The 19,858-nt window shown below is 32.5% G+C and overlaps 1 protein-coding gene across 2 annotated transcripts; it reads right to left on the bottom strand.

Annotated features, from left to right (window-relative positions):
- Nucleotides 1–17,365: 17,365 nt before the first annotated feature.
- On the bottom strand, nucleotides 17,366–19,041 carry BNAANNG28430D. Of its 2 annotated transcripts, none has more exons than XM_013811380.3 (3): nucleotides 18,405–19,041; nucleotides 17,951–17,984; nucleotides 17,366–17,887 (listed from the first exon to the last, which is right to left on the bottom strand). In XM_013811380.3, the coding sequence occupies exons 1-3, from the start codon at nucleotides 18,422–18,424 to the stop codon at nucleotides 17,546–17,548; spliced, it is 396 nt and encodes a 131-aa protein (XP_013666834.1). In that variant the 5' UTR covers nucleotides 18,425–19,041; the 3' UTR covers nucleotides 17,366–17,545. The 2 variants fall into 2 exon arrangements, with proteins under 2 accessions (XP_013666834.1, XP_013666826.1); XM_013811372.3 differs by having other exon boundaries at nucleotides 17,951–18,038; nucleotides 18,405–19,027.
- Nucleotides 19,042–19,858: the final 817 nt, after the last annotated feature.

Here is a 19,858-nt window from a genome sequence, read left to right on the forward strand (position 1 = left end):
GGAGGAAACGAGAATGCAAGACTGTAACATGGTTCATGTGCCTATGGACCCAAGTCTGAAGCTTTCTAAGGCATGTGACGAAGGACGAGTAGATGAGAAGGAGTACAGAAGAAATATCGGTTGTCTCAGATATCTTTTGCACACCAGACCCGATCTCTCCTACTCTGTGGGGGTAATGAGTAGATACATGGCAGAGCCAAGGACCTCACACGCAGCAGCTATCAAACAGATTCTTCGTTACTTACAGGGAACCCGGTCTCATGGACTTACTTTCAAGAAAGGAGACAACCCGAAGCTTAGTGGATACAGCGACGCAAGCCACAATGTTGATGATGACGATGGAAGGAGCACTACTGGCCACGTTTTCTACTTCCTTGACTCGCCTATCACCTGGTGTTCTCAGAAGCAGGAAACGGTGGCTCTATCGTCTTGTGAAGCAGAGTTCATGGCAGCAACTGAGGCAGCAAAAAAATCTATTTGGCTTCAAGATCTTCTTAGTGAGATAATTGGAAAGCCGTGTGAGAAAGTGGTGATCTACATTGACAATAAATCAGCTATAGCTCTCCCTAAGAATCCGGTGTTTTACGGTCGAAGCAAACACATCCATAGACGATACCACTTCATAAGAGAATGCGTGGACAACAACTTGATAGAGGTTCATCACATTGCAGGAAGCGAGCAACGAGCAGATATCTTAACGAAAGCACTCGCAAGGATTCGATACAAAGAGATGAGAAGGTTAGTTGGCGTTGAAGACTTGGCAAGAAATGGTTTCAAGCTTAAGGGGGAGAATGTTGGAGTAAGCTTGAATTAGCTTGGGAATCAAGTTATCCTAATCCCACCGAGATATGGTTTACTAAGAGGATTTGGAGTTATCTATAATAGGTTTTACTAATAAGATTAGGAGATATCTTTTCTTATATAAAGAGAGTTGCAGAGTTGTTGCAACCGTGAGAGTTTTAGGATTGTGAGTGTGAGCTTAAGGTTTTGAGAGGATTTTCCTTAAGATTAATGGGGGTATTGGATCTAGAAGTTTGATGGAATTCGAAGGAATCATAGTTTCCATTAAATTCTACTGTTATTCAATTATGGATTTCATTAATTCTTTCAAATTCTTGTGTTATTGGATTAAAGATTTGTAACCAATTTTGTAATTACTTTAAATTCTAGTGTTATTCAATATTCTGTAGATTTTGTAGTAATGGCATTTCAAAGGAATTTAATGGAAAATGTATATTCAAAATGTGAAGAACTAATTCCCTACTCTTATGATGAGATTTGTCATCATCGTAAGAAAACACAACATATTGCTGGATATGAAGTAGTTGACGATGAAAGTGAGAAAATATTCACATTCGTTAATGATTATTTTTTTTCTCTTACGTAATGAGAACAAAATGACAAAATAGAAATAGCACAAATGTTTTCCATCGTCAAAGCGCTAGTATTTTAATATGTAAGATTTTATACAATGTCTACAAATAATATACCCGTATTTTGAAATCCCTACAAAATAGTAATTATCAAAAGTTCTAAATACAAAAATTTCAAATTGTTGTTGATAATATATTTTAATAAATAATATATCATAAAATCTTAAGAAGATGGTACCTATCTTTTTCCTGAATGAGCTTTTGTTAGATCTTCTTCTATAAATTCTAGTCAACCCTACATAAAAAAATCCCAAATCCATATAAAATAGTTCGTATTTTTTTTAAAAGAAAGTTTTTAGATTGCTTCACGTATATGTAGTAGTCATAATTGTAATTTTCCTTTTAGTTTTATGAATAAAATAATGTTCTTTATCTTTTTAATATACAAAGATTCAAAAGTTTCACAGGTTTTAGAGATATTGATATTCGTAGTTCAAAAAAAGAAGAGATATTGATATTCTATCAAATTTATGTACATTCCATTAAAATCCATAACAAAACAAAACAAAACAAAAATTATAAATGCATTAAAGTCTCATCAAATCTTTTAAATTGCACTAAAAATTCTTATTTATGAATTAAGTCAAATTCTATTAAATTCCTAGATCCAATACCACCTAAGAGAGCAAATTCTTATTATTTGAGATCTTGCAACTACAATCAAGAAACTTAAACTATAATTGTGCCATGAAATAAGGTGTTTATTAGAGAAAATTTAGGGATTTAAGATTTTACAGTTTTAAGAAATTAGAGATCGTGGTTCGTGGAGCTCTTTTTTGATTGGAGACATTTCTTTTTTCAGTTGGTTTATTTGCGATGTTTTTTTAATCCTTATGTTGATAATCAATTAGTTTTTTATTCGTAAAATAATGACATGTGGCAAAATTTTATTGCTCAAGTGACTTGTGTTTTAGTATATAAAGGATAGGTACATTAAAGATACCACATTGAAGATATTCTGTTTTGATTAATAAAAGATATTGAATTTTGAGTTTGTATTTATTGATTTGTTTTTATAAAGCTTAGAAAATCAATAGGATGATTGGTTGGTTGATACATCCTATAAAGAAAACGAAAACTATAGGTGGTTTAAATATTGTACATCGATAGATGCATGATGTAAGTTGACTATATAAAACTTGAGCATGATCATTTCAAACTAAAATATAGTTAGGTTATATGCATTTGTTATATTGTAGTTAATATATTTTAAATATTACATATGTCAAGTGATTCACGTTTTCGTAAAAATAAAATTCAAGTTCATTATTAGGTTGTACTCGTCCGTAATAAGCTACGTTAAATATGATGTATTTTTAGGTTCATTTAATGACATTAAGTTTAAATTTGATTAAGGAAAACTCATTAATTTAACTGGAAAAAACAAGCATTAAAATAGGTAGGTTCATTTAATGACATTAAGTTTATATTTGAATAAGGAAAACACATTAATCCAACTGAAAAAGATAAACATTAAAATAAGAAATTCAATTTAATTCTTAGTGGCATGGAAAAGTAATTAACTTTAAAAACTAAGGGGTATTTTCTAATGTGTACTTCTCTTTTAATAATAGAGATACAATATTCTTCCCATCTTCTACTCTCATTATTCTCAATAATAATTATGAAAATATATGATAATTTCATAAGAAACAAAACAAAAATTTAAGTGGGTCCTAAGCACATGCTTCTCTTGCTTCCGCTATAGGCCAGCCCTGCATATATGGCTGAAGCTTCACAAATTTCATAAGAAACAAAATAAAAATTTAAGTGGACCCTAAGCACATTCTTCTCCTGCTTCAGCCATAGGCCGGCCCTGCATATATGGCTGAAGCTTCACATAGACTGCTTCACCTATTCCAAAACTTCTATCACTGTGATATCTATCAGCAATCTGTTTCATTCAGTTCTTTCAACTTTGCTATAGGATCATCTAATACACCTCCTCAAATCCTTCTATGAGCAGATTCTTATACGTTATCCAATTCCTAACAACAACTTTTTTTGTAATCTTCTTCTTGTAATAATGATTGATGCCATGTTTCTGGTATCCCATAAAATTGGATGGAAGCAATTCCCACTTTTGATTCTTCGAGAGTTTTTTACCAGTTAAAAATAATTTGTTCAACATTGCGAAACCATTCCTTAACTTTTTTTCTTCTTCTTTTAGGTATTACGAGTACCTGGGTGATTCCTACGAAGATATCAATATTTTTTGTTTCAACGTGAATTTTACTCGTTCTGCATTTTCTTTCTCAAACTTTATAGCAGTGTATATTCCATAGTGAACTAACAAAAATTCAAAAATACTACTTGAACTTTATGCGTCGTGCTCTTTTCTTTCCAAACTTTATAGTAGTGCATATTACATATTTAACTAAACAATAATTTAAAAATATTTCATGAACTTTCAAAATTGTGCTTATATATACACTGACCGTCAAGGTGCTAGTCATCAGTTAATTTATCAAAAAGACACCATTCTTGATAACTACTACATAAACTTTCAAAATCGTGCTTATATATATATTGATTGTCAAATTTTAAAATAAAGTTTTTTTTAAAAAATGTTATTAATTTAAACTATTTCTTTAATGGTATTTTAAAATGTAACTTTATATAAATAAAGAACACAAAATTTAAAATTTTACAATATATTTCAATTTTTTTAGCAATCCTATAAAATAAATATTTAAATTAATAATAAATAATTTAAATATGTAAAACAATGATTTTTAAAGTTAAATTTAAAAATATAAATAACTATTTATTTATTTGATAAAACTAAAAAAATAAAAATTTGATAACATTTATTTGATTAAACTAAAACTTATATATAAGTTAATGTTTACATAATTTATACAAGAATGTTACTTTGTCTAGCAGTTAATATGCTCTTACTTGTCCACTTGTGAAATAGTTCAAACCTCCAAGAAAATTAATTTTTAATTTTACAAAATTTATCCAAAACAATATCGTATTGATAAATTAATAGATGACTAACACTCTGACAGTCAATTTATATAAGTGCGATTTTGTTAATAACATTGATTTATACGGTCAATTCATATAAACATCAAGAGATTGAACATAATAAGCCAGAGGGTTCTGAAAACTTCTCCATATTGAGAAGAAGAGGAGATCTTCTCCATATGTTTACAAAATCTCAGTGGCTTCTCCAGAACTCAGAAAAGAAAAGAAAAGTGAATATAATACATGAAAATACGAGTCTCTTGATATATTATGTATTCAGGTATAAATGGTACTCTTTTGTCGGATTCGGGTTGGTTTATGTTAAGTGGATTTGCAACACACGAGATCAGTAAATCTACAAAACATGGACCAGTCTATGTTAGGATTTCAGCCTTGTGTGAATCTCAAACCTAAGCAATCAACTTGTTACTTGTAAGTTAAGCTTAATGAACACAAGCAACTTTAACGAGTTCCCGACCTCTAACCGGTACGTCTTGTGGGAGAACTCTTGCTCCAAACTTTACTAGATCAATAAGAGTTTACAAGAACCAATCACTTATAGAACCGTGATGGTTTCGAAACACCAAGAAGACACTATTAGTCTCAAGGCCTTTAAGCTAGAACAATATGAGCTCAACAATGTTCTCTATGCTTATACTAATGTCTGTGTCTCTCTTGTGCAACTTTTCTCTCAATAAGAGTTTACAAGAACCAATCACGTATAGAATCGTGATGGTTTAGAAACACCAAGAAGACACGATTAGTCTCAAGGCCTTTAAGCTAGAACAATATGAGCTCAACAATGTTCTTTATATGCGTATAGTTATACTAATGTCTCTGTCTCTCTTGTGCAACTTGTTTCTCTCTGAAGCTTGATCTCTTGTGGCTGAAAAAGAAGAACCGTTTATTGTACTTGACCTAACACACCTGTTATGTTGCATTTAATCTAATGGCCTTCATCGACTAAGCCCATAAATTGTCTACGTGCAACTTGTGTAAGCCGGCCTAACGTTGAACAAATCTAATGGGCTTTGATGAAACCTCACAGTCTATATATCTTCCATGGATCATTTTCCTTTGATTCCTTGCGTCGGATAGATCGATCTGTAGTCCTGGGATAGTTGATCTAGTGTCAAAATGACTGCTATAAATTTTTGGATCGACCGATCTAGTGCCTTCAACAAATTCTTGATATTAAGCACTAGATTGATCTTTACCATGGTGCTATTATGTTTCTTGCACGAGATTGACCGATACATAGATCAGAGATGTGGTGATCGTGTGTTAAACTGACGATAATCAAAATTCTAAATAGACTGATCTAATGCTTCTGGCAGATTTTTGATATTGAGCATTGGATCGGAGGTTATGTTCTTTCTTTTTTTTTTTTTTGCTTTTTTTTGGGCTTCTTCTCATTCTTCTTTGGCGCAGGAACAACTAAAACCACCATCTTGCTCTTTCATCGATCCATATGTAATAAATCATAGTATTTTTAACGTTAAAACTCCTCAACTAAGTTTAGTTAGGTAAAAAACCTCAAACTTAGGGCATCTCCAACCCCACTCTATTTTTCACTCTAAAATAGAGTTTAGAGTAAAAATGCTCCAATGGTACTCTATTTTCCACTCTATAATAGAGTAAAAAATGGGTTTACTCTATATATAGAGTAAGTTGTTTTTTGTTTGTTCATCACTCTATTTTTCACTCTAAAATAGAGTACCATTGGAATATATCACAATTCTATTATAGAGTCACTCTATTTTAGAGTAAAAAATAGAGTGAACCATTGGAGATGGTCTTAATACTTAACCAAAAAAACCCCAAACTAACTTTATTTAATGGATTAAACCCTACCAGGTCATAATTACCATTACTACCGGTATATCTTTAGTTTAAGGGGGTCTCTACATTAAGTAAACATAGTTGAAGGGTTTACCAATAAAAAGAATAAAAAATCAAAATTTTATAGTATTATCTTAAAATTAGTAACTTAAATTTTCAAAATTAGCATTTTTTTTGTAAATATATGAGTTTGATGTCTTTTTAACATCAACAGCATATATGTATAAGTTAAAAATGTAAAAATCCAGATAATATAAGAAAAAATTATCTAAAGATTTACATGTAATAAAATTACTAAAAGATTAAAAATGTAAAAACAAGAAAATATAATAAAATTATATATTTTCTAATAAAAATGTAATAATAAATCTTTAGATAATGTTTATTATATTTTCTGGGGTTTTAAATTTTTAATTTATACAAATATAATTTTGATGTTAAAAACACATCAAACTCATGTATTCAAAAAAAATTTAAAAATGTTAATTTTGAAAATTTAAGTTATTAATTCTTAGAGAATATTATAAGATTTTGAGTTTTTTTTATTTTTAATAGTAAAACCCCTCAACTATGTTAACTTAATGTAGAAACCCTTAAACTAAGATTTACCGGTAGTAATGGTAATTCGACATGTTAGGGTTTAATTCATCAAAATAAAATTAGTTTGAGAATTTTTTCGTTAAATACTTAGTTTGAGGTTTTTTACCAAGAACAAACTTAGTTGATGGGTTTTAAGTTAACCTTGAAAATCCTAGATCATATGATCCTTCCCACATTTCAACTTCATTTAATTTCAATGCTCTCTTTAAGATCCAAGTTCTCATCTATTCGCGTCATTTCCTAACAAACAAACCCGTAATCTGTAAAATCACTAAAACACACCAAAAGACCACAAAAAAGACTGATTCACATAGTAAAACTGATGTAGCGGAAGCTTTATAGGATAGAACTAGAAATCCGTTGATTCTGAGAATATCCGGAAAACTAGAATAATAACAAAAAAATCTTATTTAGTCTAAAAATACCTAAGATCAATGTCTTCTTAAATTCGTTGAGATCACTAATGATCTACCGAAAGCAAGGAACAACAAAGAGAAATCTCTTAACTTTTATTAATAATCAATCAACTGAATACAACTCTAGGCATAAACGACTATTTATATAAAAACCAAATAAACTTAAAACTATTAAAAATCCTTAAAATAATTATAACTAATTAAGATAAATACCAGAATAAATAATAATTTAGATAATTAAGATATTTGAAATATATCCAAATATTTCTCTGCATCAAAAACCAATCAATCTCGATCACAATTTGTACAGCTCATCAATGCTCCGTCCACAATGAATATTGAGTAATGCAGCATTACTAAGACCATCTCCAATAATAGAGTAAACCATTGGAGTAAAACTTACTCTATAATAGAGTTACTCTATTTTTGTGAGAATTATAGAGGAAAAAATAGGTATGGGTTGGAGATGCCCTAATGATTTAGAAAAGCTGTCAAAAGGTCCTTAAAGTAATCAATGGAATTGGCCTTAAGGCACGAATTAGAGTGGCACATTTTAGAGACTCGATAATTAAAGATCTGACAGTAGCTTCTGCTGCATTCTTCCTCACTAAAAAACGCTCATCCCTCACTTTAGATTGGCCGATATAAATTCAGGCAGGGTTTTAAGAGAGTCTGCAAGCCCGTCTCCAACATCAACTATTTAAAAAAAAAGAAGCAATATGTAAATCCAATATTGCTTTGGTTGACCTCTTAGGGATGTGATTATAAGTATTCGTTCAACACTACGTAACTTGATTCTTATTTTCTTACTACTTAAAGCAGGATCCATTATGTCTGGGGAACTTGTGTCATTTGCAATAGAAAAGCTATGGGACCTACTGAGCCATGAATACGAACAATTTAAGGGAGTTGAAGATCAAGTTAATGAGCTAAAAACTGATCTAAACACGTTAAAGTCATTTTTGAAAGATGCAAACGCAAAAAAGCATACAGATGAAGTGGTGAGAAGCTGTGTGGAAAGGATCAATGAGATTGTTCTTGACGCTGAAGATACAATTGAACGCACTCGTCTAAAAGATGTACTCGGAAAACGTGGTATTGCGCGCTTTGTTCCGGAACGCAGGAATATTGCATTAGAAATTAGAAGCTTAAGTGAGGAGATCAAGAAAGCAGTTCGTGATATGAAAGATTTTAAGGTACACCAGAGAATTGACGATGTAAAGGATCCACAACCTTCTCCACAAAGACAAGAATATCCAAAAATTCACGAAGGCAATCTTGTGGGGATGGAAGCAAATGTTAAGACATTACTAGGATATTTGGTGGAGCAAGATGATATTCAAGTTGTTTCCATAACCGGGATGGGTGGTGTTGGGAAAACCACCCTTGCTAGACAAGTTTTTCATGACAACCTTGTTAAAAAGAAGTTTGATAGACTCGCATGGGTCTGTGTTTCCCATGTTTGTGATCATATCAAAGTGTGGCAAGCAATCTTGCAGAATTTCAGATCCAAAGAACAGCAAAAGGAAATCCAGAAGATGACAAGAGCTGCCCTCCAAGGCGAACTCTTTGAACTATTAGAAACATCAAACTCGTTAATCGTATTAGATGACATATGGAATAAAAAAGATTGGGACTTGATCAAGCGAATATTTCCACACAAAGCAGGTGATAACCTCATATGTTATGGTACAAATATAACTCATTATGTTTTTTCGTGTTATATAAATATATAATAGTCAAACGTTAAATGTTATACAGGTTCGAAGGTGCTACTTACTTCTCGAAATGAACGAGTCGCAGGACCTGGAGAAACATATAAAGACTTTAAACCAGAATGCCTATCTGATCAAGACAGTTGGACACTTTTCAAAAGTATAGCGATGCCCAGAAAAGATGCATCTGGTAAGAATTCAAATGAGATATGTTTTGGAATGATCGCAAGACATCAGATAACTTATTATCACATTTTAATGAAATATTATTTATTTGTTTTATAATTTGTGCAGAAATGACTCCAGATGATAAGGAGATGGAAAAGATGGGAAAGAAAATGATGGAACATTGTCGGGGATTGCCTTTGGCTATCAGAGTGTTAGGGGGATTGCTGGCTGAGAAATACACAATTCACAACTGGGAACGGTTATCTGAGAATATTAGATCTCATCTCGTTGGTGGAACCAGTGACGACAACAATAATTCGCTTAACCATATATTGTCTCTAAGCTTTGAAGAGTTGCCTGTTTATCTGAAGTTATGCTTCCTCTACCTAGCCCATTTTCCAGAAGATTATGAAATAAATGTTGAAGATCTGTCTTATTACTGGGCTGCAGAAGGAATACTTAAGTATGGAACTGGAGACAGCAATCGAGATAACAGCATTGGAGTTGTTGGAGATAATTACATATGGGAGTTGGTGAGAAGAAATATGGTTATATCCGAAATAGACAAAACCACTGGGAGATTTGAGACATGCCGTTTGCATGACTTGATGAGAGAAATTTGTTTGTATAAAGCCAAAGAAGAGAATTTCCTACATACTGTTGGTGTCAGCTCTCCGACTTCACACTATCAGTCACGGAGGTTTGTCTCACATGATCCGACTACATTGAATGTTGAGAAAGATATTAGTAATCCAAAGGTTCGATCTCTAGTGGTTTTCTGGAAGTCGGATTTGTATTCATTATTGGCTGAAGATAATTTATTTCGGGTTGTTCCAGAAGATACGTCCATTGATACATTTGATAAAAAGGATGGAGCACTTTGGAGCCTTTCGGATTTAGGCTTAACAAGGTTGGAACTTTTGAGAGTACTACATCTTCCTGGAGCCAAATTTGAAGAAAGGAAGTTATCTGATAGCATTGGAGAGCTCATACACTTAAGATATCTGAACTTAGAAGGTGCGTGGGTATCTCATCTTCCCTCTTCTCTACAAAATCTAAAGCTGCTGATCTATCTAAATTTAAATGTAACTGGGCGTTCTCATTTACTCACGCACACCTACTTGTTGGGAATGGAAGAATTGAGATACCTTGCATTACCAAGGTGTAGGCGAAAGAAGAGAAAGTTGGAATTAAATCATCTAGTAAACTTGGAGACCTTGGTTAATTTCTCAACGGAGTACTGCGATTTAGAGGATCTTCGTGGTATGGCCAGATTGAGGACTCTTGGAATCAAGATAACTGATGAGACCAGCTTAGAAACTCTTTCTGCATCGATACATGGATTGAGACACCTGGAAAATCTTGATATAGTATACGAAGGGGCTAAGGGGACGAAAGAAGGACGAGTGCCTATGGGGACTAACAAATGGAGCACTCTATTGGAATTTGATAAACTCAACAAGCTGAAGTTGAGTACAAATATTCCTTTGCTCTCTGATGAACTACAGTTCCCTTCTCGCCTAACAAGCCTGTATCTATTCGGGAGTGGTTTGAAGGAGGACCCAATGTGGATTCTAGAGAAGCTGGTGCATCTGAAAGAGGTTAAATTAGGGAGTGGATCTTTCAGTGGGAGGAGAATGGTTTGCTCGAGGGGTGGGTTTCCTCAGTTGCAGAAGCTATATTTAGGGGAGCTAGAGAAGTTGAAAGAGTGGATAGTAGAAGAAGGCTCCATGCCCCTTCTTTATACTCTCTCTATAGATAATTGCAAAAAACTAAAGGAGTTTCCTGTTGGGCTGCCATTCATCACTTCCTTAAAGTATTTGAGAGTTGAAAACATGGGAGAGGAATGGAAGAAAAGATTGTCCGAAGGAGGAGAAGATTACTACAAAGTCCAACACATCCCTTCTGTTGAAATCATGCATATAATATTTTAACAGACAAACTACGCACCAGGTAAAACATCTTTTCTTCTAATATCAATTCTCTGTATGTTTTCAGAAAGGATAGAAACCGAATTTACAGTGTTTAATGTGACATTTCTTTTTTTTTTAAAGAAGTAAAATTCTGCTGAATTTGATTGGCGTTTGGTTCTTATGTTTTGTAGATGATCTGATCTGAAGCAAATCTCTTACCAACTTGGGTATTGGCGAATCAGCCGAATAATAATCTCTATGCAATCTTGTGTATTTTATTGTATAATTAATCAGACTTATGTTTTTCTTTTACGGTATTATGACGAAGAATAAAAATACTTTGTGGTTTGTAGCAAAACTGGTTTCTTATATGTTCAATTGTTTGAGTGAAGATACTAGTTTTATTTGACTCTTCAATACTGTATCAGAGCGGTAGATGCTTTTGCTTTCCTTTTCCATATGGACATCTTTGTTTCTTGAAACAACTTTTTGTTTGTTTTATCCATATATTTTCTTTAATTTTTTGATTTACTTTGCTCACAACCAGACAATCATATTATGTTCTTTTGTTGCCGAATGAAACCAAAGTTTCATGTTCGGTTTTGAATTAGAAACGTTACAAATATAAAACTAATCAATCGACGTCGACTAAAGCCCTTAGCCTTCCAAGCTAACTATGGCGCCGGCACTGAAGCCACTAAAAGAACACCCAATAATTTGTTCGGCACTGTACGAAGTATTTGAAATACATGGAAAAAAAATACCATTCATGTAATCTTTCCAAAGGAGTTGCAAAAGGATCATATTCTGTCTTTTATCGGGAGAATATCCAGATCCTAAAATAACAAAGCTTTCGAATAAGCATGAGTAATCAAATAGTTGTTTCCCTCTAGACTTTGGATCTTGGCACCCCCAAAAGTCTGTACAAACGCGGGATTGAATACCCAGATCGAATCAGAGTTCACGCCTCCCGCCGTGAACAAATAAGAGCCAGTAAATTCTATATCTAATCTAATATTGATTGATTGTGAGCATTCCGAGACTTTCATGAGTAAAGTTTGGTAAAGGCTGACCAAGCCGATGATGCTTAGCTGGTCTTTTCTGACGATCAGCCACACCAGCACTGAGACACGGCCTGGATTCCCATGGGGAGGGAGGGGGGGTGCAAGATACCTAATATTTACAATGCTCTGGTAGTTAAGGGTTTGAGAAAAATATCAGAAAAATACATAAGAAAATAACTATATTATATAACTTCAGTTGCCAGCCTTACCTCCATTCCCTTCTTCACCTCAACAGCTAAAGCATCCCTTTCTTGAGCTCCTGAAACTGACTACTTGCCTTTCCCTCCCTCGGAAAGAGCCTACCAACTTACCCACCTCTTAATCCCCTGCCGTTAACACTTCAGCTGGATTTCAGCTTCAAAGGGCAAATGGAAAGTGCAGATGGAAGCTCTCTCACCATCTTGTCAGCCTTCAGAAAACTAACTTTTGACCTCATATCACAATGACTCAATCTGAGAATCATTAAAAACGAAGGGATAAAAAAAAATTGAGATTGGTATAAATTTTATCCAATTTTTTCAGCTCACAACTCTTGTGCGTGAGGGTTTTTTTAATCCCAAATTCAGCAGTTATTCCAGCTACTAAGATTTATTTGTTACAGAATAGTTCAAGTGTACCACTTTGATAAATGCCAGTCTGATCTAGTTCGTGTACCCTATGCTCGAATCAGTATTTGTATTTATTGATGGGAAATTTGATCCTGTACCAAAATATATATATATATTTCACCAATTAACAATATTATTTTTTCTCTCCTTTTTTTCTATCTTTCTCTACCCTTTTACTATAAATCTGATATTTTTTCCAATATATATATTTTTTTGTGTGTAATTTTTTCCATTATATTCATCAAATTAACCCATTGTTTATTGATGATACCCATCATTACTTCTCTTCAGATAAAGGAAGCTACTGAAAATAACTTCAACCGCACATGTGAAGCATATGCGATATTGTGTGTATTTTTTGTTTGACTGGTCCGGAAAATTTTGTGTTAAAAGTAAGGAATAAAAATTAGCTTGGCAAGTTGGCAACTACAAAAAAAATGAAATATGCTGTTTATATTTTATATATTACTATATTTGAAAATCAAATAACTAATGTAATCCAAATAACCGTAATCCAAATAACCGCGTAGAATCTTTAAAATAAATGTTACTATTAATTTTCAAATAGAATTTTTTACATTGACTTTCTTACATATAAATAATTTATTATATATTGAGTGAAGTTTACAATTAATTTTTATCATCAAAAACATGTTTACTTTTATCTGATATACGATGTACTTATAGATGATAATGATTTCTCTACAGTTAAGGGAGATGTTTTCAACTACAAATTTAAAATGATTTGTATTAAAATGATAATTCATCTTTAGTCAAACATAAATTTTAAAACTGCTTTCAAATTCAGTATTATTGAATTCGTCATTTCATAAAGTACTATAAAATTTAATGTTATTGAAAAATATTTAAGTTGTAAATTTTATAATGTTTCAAGTGTTTTTAAAGTGTCTGAGTGGAGTTTTTTAATTATAAAAATAAAATCCAAATCTCATAGTTCTAGATAAGATTCCAGAGTTGCTTAACAAAAATCATACTAAATTTTGAAAATTTACCTAAAATCATATAACCCCAAATAAAAATCAAATCACTCCAAATCACTTCAAATTTCAGGCTGAAATTTGTTTTATCCATAAAAATGAATTTTCTATATACAGGATTTATATCTTTGTAAGAATAAGAATTTAATCTTAAAATATTAAAGCATACACATATATAAGTACGAGTATGACCATTCTATTTTTTTAATATTTATGTTGGTAATAATTATATATTTAATATTAAAATGACATTTCATATTTCTAATTTCTTTGTATCATCTACATTTTAAAAAATAGTATGTATTTTATTTTGATTAACTTTATCATCTCATTATAACTACTAGATCTTTTGTCCGCGCTACGCGCGGATTATGTCTTTTTAATTTATTCTCTATTTATTTAAATTGCTTAGCAAAGTTTGAAAGACATAAGTTGAGTTTTAGATTTTATAGAGAAGTAGAGATTTAAAAAAAACAATGATTAAATTGTTTAAAATATAAATAAATCTAGGTATCAAGTTATGTGGGTAAGAGAATATTACTCCGAATGATGCATGAATTAAAGTCACTCTTTGCTGCATGCTTTTGCACGATCTCTTATTCGTCCTTTGAAATGCTTTATGTAATCAATTGATTTGTTGAATTAGAAATTTATTGCTGGTGATGAACTGAGTAGTAGTTGTCTTGGTAAATATTGGATATTATTGTTGTGTTGATAAAAAAAACTTAGATCTGTATTATTTTTTGATGTGTTTAAAAAAAATATTTACCTTGGAAAAGTTTAGGAATTATGCTTGTCATGATGACAACTTTAAATTTCCTATCCTTCTTGCTTTGTAGGATGCTAAAATCTGCTGCTTGCTTGTCGCACAGTATGAGTTTAACCATTATCGACCTGAGATAGAGGTGTATGTATGAATATAATTATGATTTCATTATTACCTATTGTGTTAGACTTACCTGTTCAGCCGTAGACCAATCGTGGCATCAGTATTGATTTTTGGGTGGTACGGATTTCTTTTTTGGTATTAAGAATATCTGCCCGACGACATCTGCAAAATGATTTTGAGTTAGAATAAATATTGGGAACTAGAAATATTGGACCGATGTCTGTAACTTTCGATGTTATTGTCTTTTGGTCGATCTGAATGTAATATGGCAGTTGGGTGAGTTTTCGATGTCGTGAATTATGTATGACAGAAAATCCTAAAAATTCATATATATCTCCCTCGGTTAAATTTTTTGGGTCATTTGGCTGAATGTATCCGAAGAGCCGACCTTCTAATAGTTGTCCTTGAATGTGAACAAATTTTGTTGTGCCGAACCAATTAAGTAAATAGTGAGTACTTTAAACCAAATATGTTGGATAGGAAAATACATATATATGTATATCTTAAAGTTTTAATAAAAGCCTTACGTGGTGGTCGTAGCACATGAAGCCGATGCAAATTTGAGTATTATCTGTTGGGTGTTTTCTGATGTCCCAAACACTTCTTATACATACTGTGATAGGGCGTACTGAAATCCCTTCCTGAAGTTGGTGGAAACTTTGAAGAATGTGTTGCATGTGAGATGTCACTATAAAACATGCGATTTTAATTAAGGGCATACATTCTTTAGAACTTTACAAAAGAAACTATCTTCTGGGATCAACTGTTTGATTCTATGAAAACATATATTAAATTATACATAACCTTACTAATATATATACAAATCAAAGGCAAAAATCAAACGACATGAAAATAACAAAAGTAATCGAAATTTTAATATGTATAGTAAAAATATCTGAGTTGATTCGAAAAAGTAAATGTTATCTAATATATTCAAATAATAACCAAATAGCAGAGATATTATATATCTAAAATTACACCTCTAATGAAAATAAAATAATGTTATTTAAAATAAATAATGCATATTTTTTAACAATATAAATAAAAAACTAATTAAATATTAAAAATATTATTATATTTTTGTATTATTTAAGTCATCTACAATTTATATGTATAAAAATATCACTATAAATAAAATATATTATTTTTTTGAGGACGTGGCAGCCTCACAATAGAGTTCCTCAATTGAGAAACCAACAAAAAAAAAATATTAGCAAGAAATTGAGAAAATTGAGAAAAAGAAGAAAATACGTTTTCAAATTTGAAGTTTTTTTTTGAGATATTTTTTTGGAATTTTTTTTTTCAAATTTTTTTTTTTGTAATTCGAAAATACTTTTTGGTTATATGTTTTCAAATTCAAACTTTTTGGTTTTTTTTTTGCTTGAAATTCTTTTTTTTTGAAGTTTTATTTTTTTCCAAATTTTCTTTTTGTAATTCGAAAATACTTTTTGAAACTATTTTTAAAATTTTTATTTTCATATTTTGACTTTTTATTTTCTATTCTATAAAATTTTAAACATCAATCCAAAATCTTCATCCATTAACTCTAAACCATAATGTTTGGATTAGCTAACCCTAGGGGTAGAAGTATATATCTATCTTTATAATGTAACATTTTGGTCATTTTGATTCTTATAGTATATATCTGTGACATAAATTTTTTGGGTGTTATCTTTGGTATTTCCCTTTTAATTTTTTCTAACCATTTAATCTAACTTTAAAAAATTTACTCTAACATAGTTTTCTCTAACTTTTAAAAAAAAATTATAACGAAAATTGTATTATAAATGTTTAATCTCATTTCTAATTTCCTCTAACCATTTACAATCTTTAGAAATTTCTTTGAAATTTTAAGCTTTCGCTGTGGGGGATTATTATAAAGAATATATTAAGTAAACACCATGTTGTGGAGTTATTATATATTTATATACAAACCTACAAAAGTAAGAATGCAGAATACCTGTAGTCTCCAGAGGGGGTGAAGGAGGTGGGTTATCCATTCTTTTGCAGTCTTGATCCTTACAAACAATCCGATTGCAAGCTAGAAATCTGGATGTAGAGTTTGTACGCCAAATATGTAGAACACAATAGCAAGTATAGGTTAGTTTAATGACCTTGGGAAACCCAGTAGGAAATGTAGGCATGTATAACCAAGTAAGAAATAAGTAGTAAAATAATTATTCACTTACGTATGAAGTTTGAAGTAAGTTTTTTTGTATGTATTGTTTCTTGGAAGAAAACGAAATTGATCTGAGTCTAGGCGAATCCATTTGAAGAGAGAATGTTTATCGACGGATTAACTAATCCACATTGATTTGAGTCTTAAATGTTAGATTCTCTTATCTTTTCGAAAAGGAAAATATTTAATTACTTAGTGTTAGACCCAACTAAGACTATAAATGATTTGAATCTTAAACTGCCTTCATCACGTTTGTCATTTGAGATATATGTTTCTACTTGCGGTGATTCTGAGAAATGATGAGATTCGATTTTTAATTTTCTTTAGACTCTAATCAATGTGGCACGAAAACTACTTAGTAATTTATTGCATTAACACAGAAAGAACCTCAAATTTACCAAACTTCTACAAAAAAAGCACACATAATAATCTAAAGAAAATAAAAAATTAGATGTTCCCCGCAAGTAGAAACAGATGTTCTCAGCCATATTGCGCTTAAACGTACCTGCAACTGTATTAAATCGTATCTTGAAATTTTGAAATTCACTTGGCTTAAGCAAGATCAAATGAGCTAAGATAATATAATTCATAACCAAATAGCGCAACACCCTAATAATCATGCAAATGAGACATGAAAAAAAACTCTTGAAAATTCAAAGGTAAAAGGAAAGCATGAAAAAATCTAAACTGAAAACAAAGACTCTGAGTGCAATGGAACTTGCAACCTTTCAGGCTAGAATGTAAATTCTAGTTTCCAGACTTTAGGCGTTTAGCTTCCTCCACCTTGGCGTTGTCACACGACCTCTTACTCCCCACATCTGCAGAACCTACACGGCTTTTGGAAGCTTCACACACATCATTTCCAGTCTGGAACGGTTCATTGGGCGTTGCAGCAATGCTGTTTCCTGCCGAGGTCTCTGTTTCGGTTGGAGTGTCTAGAGGGAGGATCTTGGTCACAGTTAGAGCTTGGGTCTTGCCTGATAAGTTGTGCTCTGTCAACTTCACATAAAACTTGTGTCTTTGTCCGATGGTGTTGATTAGAGCTTCCGGGACAGGCACCTCTTGGTCAACTCCTATGTCAGCATTAGCCTGACAATCAGCACAACAGTGTGAGTTCAATTCATCTAAGATTCTAGACTGATTATTAGTTACCTCAAAGTAGCTGCTAACTAATTCTGATGCATGCCTTCCAGTTAGCGCACGCCCAGCATCAACAAGTAGTACAAAAACAGCTTGGTCACTGACTCATTAGAAAAATTCCTTCTTTCATTAATTAAAACGGTACAGAACCAGTGTGTAAATGATTATAAACTGAAAAAGAGATCACCATTCACAAAATTTCATCATTTATGGCTTCTGGTGAAACCTGAAAACCGAATCTGGTTTTTAAAAATTTAAAAAGAAAGAAGATAGAAGGAGAAAAACAGCTGCATATATAATCTGAGATTCACTTGCATATAGCTATAAAGATTTTCAGAGAATTTCAGCATGCAAAAATTTAAACACACAAAAAAAGAGAAGAAAAACTCAGATTATATATATTTTTTTTTTAAAGGCAAAGAGGCAATCAGTAAATAGTTATTTAATCTTTGAAAAGAATGTGTACCGGTGGGGGTTCATGATCATCAAAACTCGTGCTTTTCCTAGATCCGGTAGAAGAAAACAATATAGCACACTTCACAAAATATGATCTATAAATCTGAGCTTTACTCCACCAAACTGCTTGAGAACAAACATTCTAGAGAATAAGCCAGCAAGAACCCACTTCAACCAATACAAATAGCTAAAGAAAAAAACGGAACCCGTAACGAAATGATAATGAAAGGGCGTCAGTCTTTTGTACAGAGTAAATAGAATAGGTATATAAAGAAGGATGAACATGAGGAGATGAAACGAAAACATAAAAGACAAAATTGAATGATGAAATAAAAAAAAGAGTTTCGTTTGTGTAGAAGTTGATCGATCAGAGCTCTGTCTCTACGGTCTGAATCGGAGGAGACGAAGAGGCGGAGGCGTAGATCCTTGAGAGCTCCGTCTGCTCTAGGTTTCATCGAGACCTCCGTGTTTTTTTTTGTTGAATTTGTCGACAAAAGACAATAGAGCGAAGCCCCAAACCCATAAAAAATACCCACCAAAGGCCCAAACGTAACAGAAACAACAAAGCAGTTCATGTGACGTGTCCAGACGAAATATTGTGATTGGTTGATTATTTTGGGTGATGTGGCAGTCTAAAATCTCAGCATATTGAGCTTTTAGTAGTGTTAGATAGTTTGTATGTTGTGTCAACTTAGTAGAAACAATTGATGATGTATGATGTGACATCATAAACAATAATAACTTATCCTTTTTTTTTTTGTGCAATCCAAATTTATAACTTAAGAATAGGCTTAGCCTATTAGAGGGCCCAAAAGCAGAGAGTGTCTTTTGCTATAAAATCGGCTTTAGAGTTTTCAGACCTAGAAAAAAAAGCAAAAGAGATAAGGATGATTGCCACTATAAGAAACATGGACATGTTTGCCACTATGCTGAAGATTTCTTTGTATGATTTTGAAGCCAAGGATGATTGCTGATTGGAGCTCCGAGCGGACTGCTAGAGCTTCTGCGATCAGGGGTGAGCCGATGAAATCTTGGGTTTAGGAGCCTCGATGATGAAGGAGATTCTATGAATCAGATAAGATCCATGCTAATCCAGCTCTTTTAGTAGATTCATCCCAAGCCGCATCAGTTTTGCAAGTTATTGATCCCTCAGGAGCCGGTTGGAGATTATTAGGACTTTTGTGAGATGAGGCATGATGCTGATTTTTGGGTATGACTGTTTGGGCCATGCATCATTCTCTCGCCGCTATGATTGCTTTTAGCCCCACTTCTTATGACAATGCGTGTTGCTTTCGAATATCAGTCTGTTTCGAGAGGTCCATAGAAGCCAGCATACCCAGGGGAAGATATTACAGGTGACTCCAAGAGGAGGCAGACAAGTCAATTGTCTTGCCCGGACGATACCTGATTCGAAGTCTGATGGAGGCAGCTATGGGAACTGCCATAGAGCGCTGGATTAGATTC

The sequence above is a fragment of the Brassica napus genome, chromosome A9, assembly GCF_020379485.1.
Source record: "Brassica napus cultivar Da-Ae chromosome A9, Da-Ae, whole genome shotgun sequence".
NCBI classification, from domain to species: Eukaryota; Viridiplantae; Streptophyta; class Magnoliopsida; order Brassicales; family Brassicaceae; genus Brassica; species Brassica napus.

Bases quoted from the DNA above. Each gene is read 5' to 3' on its own strand.
- BNAANNG28430D (XM_013811372.3), bottom strand. From the start codon at position 18,424: ATGATCATGAACCCCCACCG. The intron at 18,039-18,404 runs GTACACATTCTT...CTAATGAGTCAG, and splicing joins ATGATCATGAACCCCCACCG to TGACCAAGCTGTTTTTGTAC. The intron at 17,888-17,950 runs GTAACTAATAAT...GCTGATTGTCAG, and splicing joins TAGTTAGCAGCTACTTTGAG to GCTAATGCTGACATAGGAGT.